Source organism: Carcharodon carcharias, chromosome 4 (assembly GCF_017639515.1).
Source record: "Carcharodon carcharias isolate sCarCar2 chromosome 4, sCarCar2.pri, whole genome shotgun sequence".
In the NCBI taxonomy this organism is placed as follows: Eukaryota; Metazoa; Chordata; class Chondrichthyes; order Lamniformes; family Lamnidae; genus Carcharodon; species Carcharodon carcharias.
Window position 1 is genome coordinate 201,823,728 of NC_054470.1, and position 13,648 is coordinate 201,837,375.

At 49.7% G+C, this 13,648-nt stretch overlaps 1 protein-coding gene across 1 annotated transcript in view; it reads right to left on the bottom strand.

Annotated features, from left to right (window-relative positions):
* Window positions 1–310: 310 nt before the first annotated feature.
* Window positions 311–13,648, bottom strand: part of cplane1 (ciliogenesis and planar polarity effector 1) — a 217,567-nt gene continuing 204,229 nt past the window's right edge. The window contains exons 40-43 of the mRNA XM_041185379.1: window positions 8,127–8,239; window positions 6,663–6,752; window positions 843–1,000; window positions 311–649 (exon numbers count right to left, since the gene is read on the bottom strand). Coding sequence (XP_041041313.1) covers window positions 491–649; window positions 843–1,000; window positions 6,663–6,752; window positions 8,127–8,239 — 520 coding nt within the window. The 3' untranslated portion in view covers window positions 311–490. The remainder of the gene's footprint in view (window positions 650–842; window positions 1,001–6,662; window positions 6,753–8,126; window positions 8,240–13,648) is intronic.

Here is a 13,648-nt window from a genome sequence, read left to right on the forward strand (position 1 = left end):
AGGGTAAGGATCACGCACTGTGTAACTGTACAGAGTCACTGTTTATTCAGGGTAAGGATCACTCACTGTGTAACTGTACAGAGTCACTGTTTATTCAGGGTAAGGATCACTCACTGTGTAACTGTACAGAGTCACTATTTATTCAGGGTAAGGATCACTCACTGTGTAACTGTACAGAGTCACTGTTTATTCAGGGTAAGGATCACTCACTGTGTAACTGTACAGAGTCACTGTTTATTCAGGGTAAGGATCACTCACTGTGTAACTGTACAGAGTCACTGTTTATTCAGGGTAAGGATCACTCACTGTGTAACTGTACAGAGTCACTGTTTATTCAGGGTAAGGGTCACTCACTGTGTAACTGTACAGAGTCACTGTTTATTCAGGGTAAGAGTCACTCACTGTATTTGTGGCCTGTTCCTTAGTCTGGAGTTGGCCTGTATACAATTGCACGAATAATCAGGATGGGGTCTGGACAGTGATGATGACTTTAAGGCTCTGTGATCCCCTGTTCAGGCTGCTTCAGAGAGGCGACCATCTTGTTCACTGCATTCCAGTCCAGATTACTGAGGAGGCTGCTGGTGCTGTCAGACTCGATGTCAGAAAGCTTGCAATCTGCCCCTCCATCTGCCTTGGTCAAATCATCACACTGGGTAAAGAAATCATCAGAGGAATGAATGAGAGCAAGCCACCGTCTCCGTCTCCCAGCCCCAACGGCTCAGTTGCACCGACTCCTCTTCTGGCCAGTTCCCTCCCACTGCTCACCCACCTCACAGCCCCCACTTCCTGAGTGTACCCACAAGACCCAGCCTTGATCCTCCCCCACCCAGGCCTTGATTCACCTGCAGGAAGGGATCATCCTCACGCTCCAGGATCTGACGGATCTGCTCTGGTGGATTCCACAGGGTCAGGGAGTTGTATTGCGAGTCAGATTCCTCTGCTGCTGGATGCTGAGTTCGGAGTCCGAAGGAAGGCTTGAGTGAGGCCTGATGACAGGAGGCTGGAGGGGAGGATAGGCAGCTAATCAGCATGTGACAGGGAACACCTCCCACTGGGCATTCCCACACCCGCTCTGCTCCAGTGTCCTCTCTGGCCCAGGGCACGACCTCTGTCCTGTCCAAACCCACGAAGAGGCCACACAAAAGTGATGTGGGGTTGGGGAGTTAGAGGCCATTCGGTCCATCGTGTTTGCACTGGTCTCCGAATCAGCATTTCACCTGGTGCCATTCTCGTGCCTTCTCCCAACAACCCTGCACATTGTTTCTTTTCAAATAATTATCTAATTCCCTTTTGAAAGCCTCGATTGAACCTGCTTCCACACCTCCAGGCAGTGCATTCCAGTCTAGAACCACTCGCTGTGTGAAAAAGTTTTTCCTCATATTGCTTTTGCTTCTTTTACCAATTACCTTAAATCTGTGCCCTATCTTTCTCGATCCTTCCACCAATGGGAACAGCTTCTCCCTGCCCTAGCTGTCCAGCCCCCTCGTGATTTTCAACATCTCTATCAAGTCTCCTCTCAGCCTTCTTCTCTCCAAGGAGAACAGTCCCAACCTCTCCAATCTATCCTCGTAGCTGAAGTTTCTCATCCCTGGGACCATTCTTGTAAACCTCTTCTACACTCTCTCCAATGGGTTCACATCCTTCCTGTAGTGTGGTGCCCAGAACTGTACACAATATTCCAGCTGAGGTCTAACGAGTATCTTATATAAATTCAGCATAACCTCCCTGCTTTTGTACTCTATGTCCGTATTAATAAAGCCCAGGATACTATATGTTTTATTAACTGCTCTCTCCACCTGTCCTGCCACTTTCAATGGTTTATGCACATATACATCCAGGTCCCTCTGCTCCTGCACCACCCCCCCTTTAGAATTGTACCCTTCATTTTATATTGTCTCTCCATGTTCTTCCTACCAATATGTATCACTTCATATATCTCCACATGGAACTTCATCTACACTTCTCCGACCATTCCACCAACTTGTCTATGTCCTTTTGAAGTTTTACCCTGTGCTCCTCACAGTTCACAATGCTTCCAAGTTTTGTACCATCCACAACTTTGAAATTGTGCCGTGTACACCAAGGTCTTGATCATTAATATTTATCAGGAAAAGCAAGGGTCCCAACACTGACCCTTGAACTCCACTACAAACCTTCCTCAAATCTAAAAAACATCCATTAACCACCAGTCTCTGTTTCCTGTCACTCAGTTTCTTATCCAAGTGCCTACTTTCCCTTTTATTCCAAGAGCTAGACTTTTACTCATAAGTCTGTTGTGTGGCACTGTATCAAATGTCTTTTGAAAATCCGTATACACATCAACAGCGTTTCCCTTATCAACCTTCTGTTACCTCCTCAAAAAACTCTAACAAGTTAATTAAACATGATCTTCTCTTAATGAACCCATGCTGGCTTTCCTTAATTATCCTGCTCTTGTCAAAGTGACACTTGATTTTGTTCTGAACTATAGTTTCCAGAAGTTTCCCTACCACTGAGGCCAAACTGACTGGTCTGTAGTTGGCAGCTTTATCCTTGCACCCCTTTTTGAACAAGGATGTAACATTCACAATTCTCCAGTCCTCTGGCACCATCTCTGTGTCTAAGGAAGACTGGAAGATTATCACTAGTGCCTCTGCAATTTCCACTCTCACCTCTCTCAGTGTCCTTGGATGCATCTCATCCGGTCCTGGTACCTTAACTATTCTATGTAACGATAGCCTTTCTAATACCCTCTCCTTCTCAATTGTAAATTCCTCGAGTGTACCAGTTACCTCCTCTCTCACCTCAGTCTGGGGAACATCCAGAAGGCTTTCGACAAAGTCCCACATAAGAGATTAGGGTGTAAATTAAAGTGCATGGGATTGGGGGTAATGTGTTGAGATGGATAGAAAACTGGTTGGCAGACAGGAAACAAAGAGTAGGAATAAAGAGGTCTTTTTCTGAATGGCAGACAGTGACTAGTGGGATACTGCAGGGATCGGTGCTGGGACCCCAGCTATTCACAATTTATATTAATGATTTAGATGAGGGAACTAAATGTAATATCTCCAAATTTGCAGATGACACAAAGCTGGGTGGGAGGGTGAGCTGTGAGGAGGATGCAGAGATGCTTCAGTGTGATTTGGACGAGCTGAGTGAGTGGGCAAATGCATGTCAGATGCAGTATAATGTGGATAAATGTGAGGTTATCCACTTTGGTAGCAAAAACAGGAAGGCAGGTTATTATCTGAATGGCTATAAATTGAGAGAGGGGAATGTGCAATGAGACCTGGGTGTCCTTGTACACCAGTCGCTGAAGGTAAGCATGCAGCAGATGGTAAAGAAGGCAAATGGTATGTTGGCCTTCATAGCCAGAGGATTCGAGGACAGGAACAGGGATGTCTTGCTGCAATTGTACAGGGCCTTGGTGAGACCACACTTGCAATATTGTGTGCAGTTTTGGTCTCCTTATCTGAGGAAGGATGTACTTGCTATAGAGGGAGAGCAGCGAAGGTTTACCAGACTGATTCCTGGGATGGTGGCAGTGACGTATGAGGAGAGATTGAGTCGATTAGGATTATATTCGCTGGAGTTCAGAAGAATGAGGGGGATCTCATAGAAACCTATAAAATTCTAACAGGACTAGACAGGGTAGATGTAGGAAGGATGTTCCTGATGGTGGGGGAGCCCAGAACCAGGGGTCACAGTCTGAGGATATGGGGTAGACCATTTAGGACTGAGATGAGGAGAAATTTCTTCACCCAGAGTGGTGAGCCTGTGGAATTCACTACCACAGAAAGTAGTTGAAGTCAGAACATAGTATGTTTTCAAGAAGGAGTTTGTTAGAGCGAAAGGGATTAAAGGAAATGGAAGAAAGCGGGAGCAGGCTATTGAGTTGGATGATCAGCCATGATCATGATGAATGGTGGAGGAGGCTCGAAGGGCTGAATGGCCTACTCCTGCTCCTGGTTTCTATATTTCTATTATTTACATGCTTATAAAAGACATTGGGATTCCCTTTTATGTTAGCGCTAGTCTCTTCTCATGCTCCCTCCTTGCTTTTCTGATTAGTTTTTCACTTCCCCTCTGGTCCTTCTATATTCAGCCTGATTCTCCTTTGTATTTTCTACCTGACATCTGTCATACACTCACTTCTTCCTTTTTATCTTCACCTCTATCTGTCTCGTCATCCAGGGTGTTCTAGATTTATTTGTCCTACATCTCCCCTTCAAGGGATTATACCTCGACGTTGTTTGCAATACTATCTCTTTGAAGGTGGCCCATTGATCAGCCACTGTCTTTTCCGCCAATATTCGATTCCAACTCACATGAATCAGATGCATTCCCAGCCCATTCCCCCAATTAATTGTCCCTGCTTTGGATTGCTCTCTGTCCTTTTCCATGATTAACTTAAACTTTATGATGTAATGATCACTGTTCCCTAGAGGCTCTCCCACTGATACTTGATCCACTTGGGCCAACTCATTCCCCAGAACCAGGTCCAACAGTGCCTGGCCTCTCGTTGGACTGGAAACGTACTGCTGCAGAAAATTATCTTGAACACATTTCAGGAACTCTTGCCCCTCTTCCTTTTTATTATTCCTATCCCAGTCGATATTTGGATAATTGAAGCCCCCCATTATGATTACTCTATAACTCTTGCATCTCTCTGTAATCTCTTTCCAAATTTGTTTCTCTACATCCCTTCCACTAGTTGGTGGTCTATATGCTACTCCAATCAATGTTATTGCACCTTTTTCATTCCTTATCTCTAGCCAGAGAGGTTCTGTCCTTGACCCCTCTGGAACATCCTCTCTCTCCATCCAGTGCTGTAATACCATCTTTAATCAGTACTACCAACCTCTTCCCCTTTCCTGTCTCTCCTAAACACCTTGTACCCAGGAATATTTAATACCCAGTCCTGCTCTTCTTTAAGCCAGGTCTCGGTTATAGCAATAGTATCATAGTTCCATTTGTCAACCTTTGCTTGTTGTTCACCTATCTTATTAACCACACTCCGTGCATTCACATACATGCACATTAATCCTGATTTAGGCTTTTTTAAACTTTCCCCCTTGCTCTGACACCATCTAATGACTTACTGTAGCCTACTCTAGTTCTATCAAACTCTACAGATATTCTATCTACCTTGATACTACTCTCTGATATATCCTCCTTATCAGTTAAAAGTTCTCTACTTGCCACTGCCAGTTTTTCTGCTCTCCTTTCTGAATTTTCCCTCAGGCTCCCATCTCCCTGCTAATCTAGTTTAAACCCTCCCCAACAGCACTAGCAAACATCCCCGCGAGAACATTACACCTTAACAGGACTGGACTAACCTGTCCATCTTGTACAGGTCCCCACCTGCCCCAGAACCGGTCCCAATGCCTCAGAAATCTAAAGCCTTCCCTCCTATGCCATTTCTCCAGTCACGTATTGGACTGCTCAATCTTCCTATTCTTACGCTCATCAGCATGTGGCACTGGGAGTAATCCTGAGATTACTGCTCTTGAGGTCTTGCTTTTCAATTTCCTTCCTAACTCCCTAGAATCTGCTTTCAGGACCATGTTCCCTTTTCCTTCCTATGTCATTGGTCCCAATGTGGACCACGCCCTCTGGCTGCTCCCCCTCCCCCAGAAGAATGTCCTGCAGCTGCTCAGTGACATCCTTGACCCTGGCACCAGGGAGGCAACATACCATCCTGGACTCACTCCTACGGCCACAGAAAAGCCTGTCTGCTCCGCTAACTATGCAATCTCCTACTGCTAGAGCTCTTCCACTCTCCCTCCTCCCCTCCTATGCAACTGAACCACCCGTGGTGCAACTCACATATAAACTACATCAGCTGCACTATCCTCATCTACACACCTGGTCACTTCCTCAAAAAATTCAATCAAATTTGTTAGGCATGACCTCCCTCTGACAAAGCCATACTGATTATCCCTGATCAAACCTTGCTCTCCTCGTCTCAATCCCAAATGATTGGCCCTTTATCCTTTCAGCAAAAACAAAAAATGCTGGAAAAACTCAACAAGTCTGACAGCATCTGTGGAGGGAAAGACAGGGTTAACGTTTCGAGTCCGTATGCCTCTTCAGAAGAGTTTTTGCTATAGATTTCCAGCATCCACAGTATTTTGCCTTTACCCCCATGTTTTAGGTTCCCCGACCAGTGGAAACACTCTCTCAGCATCCACCCTGTCAAACCCTCTTCAGAATCTTGTATGTTACAATGAGATCACCTCATTCTTTTAAACTCCAGAGAATATAAATCCAACTGTGAATCTTGCCTTGTTGGGCTTTTTACATATTGGATTAGAAAGGAGTTCCTGCCACATTGTAGCAGCTCCATTCTCTTATCCCATTTACCCAACTCTTCTGTCCAATTAGTATCAGGGTAGTTGAAATCTCCATGATTATTCTTCTATGTTTTATACTCAATTCTCTAATTTGTTGGCACATTTGTCCTCCACCTCCCTTCCACTATCGACTACACCTATTGGTGCGCTTAGCTTGAGAGACCCGAATTTCAGTTTAAATTGGCAAGGGGACAGGGTGAAGCCACAATGAGCTGGCAAAGTCCAGGCTGAGTTACTGATCTCACCCAGTGTGGTACTGAGCTCCACAGAGCAGCCAGGGCCCTAGGGTTAAGCTGCCAGGGTTTCGAGAGATTATGAGATGCTTACCAGCCCTGGCCTCTTGATGTTTGACCTCCCCACGATATGTGCTCCCAGTCACTGGGCAAGGTCTTCTCTGGGCTGCTTGTCTCAATGTTCCTAATTGAAACACAACAGTTGTATCAGATTAATAACTGGACTTTTTCTTAATCATTTTATTCAATTGCTGCAGTCCATGTGATGTAGGGACACACACATGCTCATTCAGCGACCGGTGCAAACATAATGGGCCGAATAGCCTCCTGCTGCACTGCAACAATTTTGTGATTAGAATCATAATATTAACTTTATTGCAGCCCCACAAGTGTCTAGTCCAGAAAACTGGGGTGAGATTTGAATTTTCCGATGGAGATGTGAATCAGACTGTGAAACACTGAACTTTTAAAAAATATAATAACTCGCGGGATGTGGGTGTCGCTGGCTGGACCAGCATTTATTGTCCATCCCTAGTTGCCCTTGAGAAGGTGGTGGTGAGCTGCCTTCTTGAGCCGGTGCAGTCCATGTGGTATAGGTACATCCAGAGTGCTGTTAGGAAGGGAGTATCCAGGATTTTGACCCAGCGACAGTGAAGGAACGGCGATATATTTCCAAGTCAGGATGGTGGGTGACTTGGAGGGGAACCTCCAGGTGGTGGTGTTCCCATCTATCTGCTGCTCTTGTCCTCCTGGAGGTTGCAGTTTGGAAGGTGCTGTCTAAGGAGCCTTGGTAGTTGCTGAAGTGTATCTTGTAGATGGTACACACTGTAGCTACTGTGCGGTGATAGTGGAAGGAGTGAATGTTTGTGGATGGGATAGCAATAAAGCGGCTGCTTTGTCCTGGATGGTGTCAAATTTCTTGAATATTGTGGGAGCTGCACTCATCCAGGCAAGTGACTCCTGACTTGTGCCTTGTAGATGGTGGACAGGCTTTGGGGAGTCAGGACGTGAGTTACTCGTTGCACAATTCCCAGCCTCTGACCTGCTCTTGTAGCCACAGTATTTATATGGCTAGTCCAGTTAAGTTTCTGGTCAATGGTAACCCCCAGGATGTTGATAGTGGGGGATTCAGTGATGATAATGCCATTGAACACCAAGGGAAGATGGTTAGATTCTCTGTTGTTGGAGATGGTCACTGCCTGACACTTGTGTGGTGTGAATGTTACTTGCCGCTTGTCAGCCCAAGCCTGGATATTGTCCAGGTCTTGCTGCATTTGGACATGGACTGCTTCAGTATCTGAGGAGTCGTGAATGGTGCTGAACATTGTGCAATCATCAGCGAAAATCCCCACTTCTGACCTAATGATGGAAGGAAGGTCATTGATGAAGCAGCAGAAGATGGCCTCAATGATTTCAGTATGGGTCAGTGACCCTGTACACGTTTAATACAGGAGGTGAATGTGGGAAGCAATCAGAAAGCTACAGAATGAAACCATTAACACTTGGACACAATAACTTCATGCAACAGACAAGCTAAAGGAAAGCGACTGCCACCCACCTGGAGCTCGGCCAGGAGATGAGGAGACAGATCGGCCTGGCTTCACCCGATAGGTGCCTGAGAAGCTTCGCTCTGCCCGACTGGCAGACAGACTGCGTGATGCTGCACTCCTCCTGGAACACAACACAGAATGAGGGCACAGCTCACGGACACAGATTCACGCACCTCACTGACTCACACACTATCCACCACACTGACTCACACACACACTGCACGCACCTCACTGACACACACACACACTGCACGCACCTCACTGACACACACACACTGCACGCACCTCACTGACTCACACACACTGCACGCACCTCACTGACTCACACACTATGCCCCTCACTGACTCACACACACTCTGCACACACCTCACTGACTCACACACACACTGCACGCACCTCACTGACTCACACACACACTGCACGCACCTCACTGACTCACACACACACTGCATGCACCACACTGATTCACACACACACTGCACGTACCTCACTGATTCACACACACACTGCACGTACCTCACTGACTCACACACACGCTGTATGCCCCTCACTGACTCACACACACACTGCATGCCCCTCACTGACTCACACACACCTCACTGACTCACACACACCTCACTGACACACACACACACTGCACGCACCTCAATGACACACACACACACTGCACTCACCTCACTGACACACACACACACTGCACACCCCTCACTGACACACACTCACACTGCACGCCCCTCACTGACACACACACAAACTGCACACCCCTCAGTGACTCACACACACACTGCACACACCTCACTGACACACACACACTGCACGCACCTCACTGACACACACACACACTGCACGCACCTCACTGACACACACACACACTGCACACACCTCACTGACTCACACACACACACTGCACGCACCTCACTGACACACACACACTGCACGCACCTCACTGACTCACACACACTGCACGCCCCTCACTGACTCACACACACACTGCACACACCTCACTGACTCACACACACACTGCACGCACCTCACTGACTCACATACACACTGCACGCCCCTCACTGGTTCACACACTGCACACACCTCACTGACTCTCACACACACTGCACGCCCCTCACTGACACACACACACTGCACACCCCTCAGTGACTCACACACACACTGCACGCACCTCACTGACTCACACACACTGCACGTACCTCACTGACACACACACACAGCACGCACCTCACTGACTCACACACACACTGCACGCACCTCACTGACTCACACACACACTGCACACACCTCACTGACACACACACACTGCACGCACCTCACTGACACACACACACACTGCACACACCTCACTGACACAACCACACACACTGCATGCACCTCACTGACTCACACACACACACTGCACGCACCTCACTGACTCACACACACTGCACGCCCCTCACTGACTCACACACACACTGCACACACCTCACTGACTCACACACACACAGCACGCACCTCACTGACTCACATACACACTGCACGCCCCTCACTGGATCACACACTGCACACACCTCACTGACTCTAACACACACTGCACGCACCTCACTGACACACACACACACTGCACGCACCTCACTGACTCACACACACACTGCACGCACCTCACTGACACACACACACTGCACACACCTCACTGACTCACACACACACTGCACGCACCTCACTGACTCACACACACACTGCACGCACCTCACTGACACACACACACTGCACGCACCTCACTGACACACACAAACATACTGCTCGCACCTCACTGACTCACACATACACTGCACGCACCTCACTTACTGACACACACACACTGCACGTACCTCACTGACTCACACACACACTGCACGCACCTCACTGACTCACACACACACTGCACGCACCTCACTGACACACACACACTGCACGCACCTCACTGACTCACACACACACTGCACGCACCTCACTGACTCACACACACACTGCACGCACCTCACTGACTCACACACACACACTGCACGCACCTCACTGACACATACACACTGCACGTACCTCACTGACTCACACACACACACTGCACGCACCTCACTGACTCACACACACACACTGCACGCACCTCACTGACTCACATACACACTGCACGCACCTCACTGACACACACACACACTGATGCACCTCACTGACTCACACACACACTGCACGCACCTCACTGACTCACACACACACTGCACGCACCTCACTGACACACACACACACTGCACGCACATCACTGACACACACACACACTGCACGCTCCTCACTGACTCACACACACTGCACGCACCTCACTGACACACACACACTGCACGCACCTCACTGACACACACACACTGCACGCACCTCACTGACACACACACAGACTGCATGCACCTCAGTGACTCACACACACACTGCACGCACCTCATTGACACACACACACACTGCACGCACCTCACTGACTCACACACACACTGCACGCACCTCACTGACTCACACACACACTGCACGCACCTCACTGACTCACACACACCTCACTGACTCACACACACACTGCACGCACCTCACTGACTCACACACACTGAACGCCCCTCACTGACTCACACACACTGCACGCACCTCACTGACTCACACACACACTGCACGCACCTCACTGACTCACACACACTGCACACACCTCACTGACTCACACACACACTGCATGCCCCTCACTGACTCACACACACCTCACTGACACACACACACACTGCACGCACCTCATTGACACACACACACACTGCACTCACCTCACTGACACACACACACACTGCACACCCCTCACTGACACACACAAACACTGCATGCCCCTCACTGACACCCCTCAGTGACTCACACACACACTGCACGCACCTCACTGACTCACACACACTGCACGTACCTCACTGACTCACACACACACTGCACGCACCTCACTGACTCACACACACACTGCACGCACCTCACTGACACACACACAAACTGCACGCACCTCACTGACACACACACACACACTGCACGCACCTCACTGACTCACACACACCTCACTGACTCACACACACACTGCACGCACCTCACTGACTCACACACACTGAACGCCCCTCACTGACTCACACACACTGCACGCACCTCACTGACTCACACACACACTGCACGCACCTCACTGACTCACACACACACTGCACGCACCTCACTGACTCACACACACTGCACGCACCTCACTGACTCACACACACACTGCATGCCCCTCACTGACTCACACACACCTCACTGACTCACACACACCTCACTGACACACACACACACTGCACGCACCTCATTGACACACACACACACTGCACTCACCTCAATGACACACACACACACTGCACAACCCTCACTGACACACACAGACACTGCACGCCCCTCACTGACACCCCTCAGTGACTCACACACACACTGCACGCACCTCACTGACTCACACACACTGCACGTACCTCACTGACTCACAGACACACTGCACGCACCTCACTGACTCACACACACACTGCACGCACCTCACTGACTCACACACACACTGCACGCACCTCACTGACTCACACACACACTGCACACACCTCACTGACACACACACACTGCACGCACCTCACTGACTCACACACACACTGCACGCACCTCACTGACACACACACACTGCACGCACCTCACTGACACACACAAACATACTGCTCGCACCTCACTGACTCACACATACACTGCACGCACCTCACTTACTGACACACACACACTGCACGCACCTCACTGACTCACACACACACTGCACGCACCTCACTGACTCACACACACACTGCACGCACCTCACTGACTCACACACACACTGCACGCACCTCACTGACTCACACACACACTGCACGCACCTCACTGACTCACACACACACTGCACGCACCTCACTGACTCACACACACACACTGCACGCACCTCACTGACACATACACACTGCACGTACCTCACTGACTCACACACACACACTGCACGCACCTCACTGACTCACACACACACACTGCACGCACCTCACTGACTCACATACACACTGCACGCACCTCACTGACACACACACACACTGATGCACCTCACTGACTCACACACACACTGCACGCACCTCAATGACTCACACACACACTGCACGCACCTCACTGACTCACACACACACTGCACGCACCTCACTGACACACACACACACTGCACGCACCTCACTGACTCACACACACTGCACGCACCTCACTGACACACACACACTGCACGCACCTCACTGACACACACACACTGCACGCACCTCACTGACACACACACAGACTGCATGCACCTCACTGACTCACACACACATTGCACGCACCTCATTGACACACACATACACTGCACGCACCTCACTGACTCACACACGCTGCACGCACCTCACTGACTCACACACACACACTGCACGCACCTCACTGACATACGCACGCTGCACGCACCTCACTGACACACACACACACGCTGCACGCACCTCACTGACATACACACACACACTGCTCGCACCTCACTGACTCACACACACAGTGCACGCACCTCACTGACTCACACATACACTGCACGTACCTCACTGACACACACACTGCACGCACCTCACTGATTCACACACACACTGCACGCCCCTCACTGACACACACACACTGCACGTACCTCACTGACACACACACACACTGCACGCACCTCACTGACTCACACACACACTGCACGCACCTCACTGACTCACACACACACTGCACGCACCTCACTGACTCACACACACACACTGCACGCACCTCACTGACACACACACACACACTGCACGCACCTCACTGACACACACACACGCTGCACGCACCTCACTGACACACACACACACTGCACGCACCTCACTGACTCACACACTATGCCCCTCACTGACACACACACGCTGCACGCCCCTCACTGACTCACACACACACTGCATGCCCCCCACTGACTCACACACACCTCACTGACTCACACACACCTCACTGACACACACACACACACCGCTCGCACCTCACTGACACACACACACACTGCACGCACCTCACTGACTCACACACACTGCACGCACCTCACTGACAAACACAGACTGCACGCACCTCACTGACACACACACACACTGCACGCACCTCACTGACTCACACACACTGCACGCACCTCACTGACTCTCACACACACTGCACGCACCTCACTGACTCTCACACACACTGCACGCACCTCACTGACTCACACACACACTGCACGCACCTCACTGACACACACACACACTGCACGCACCTCACTGACACACATACACACATTGCACGCACCTCACTGACTCACACACACTGCACACACCTCACTGACTCACACTGCACGCACCTCACTGACACACACACACTGAACGCCCCTCACTGACTCACACACACTGCACGCACCTCACTGACTCACACACA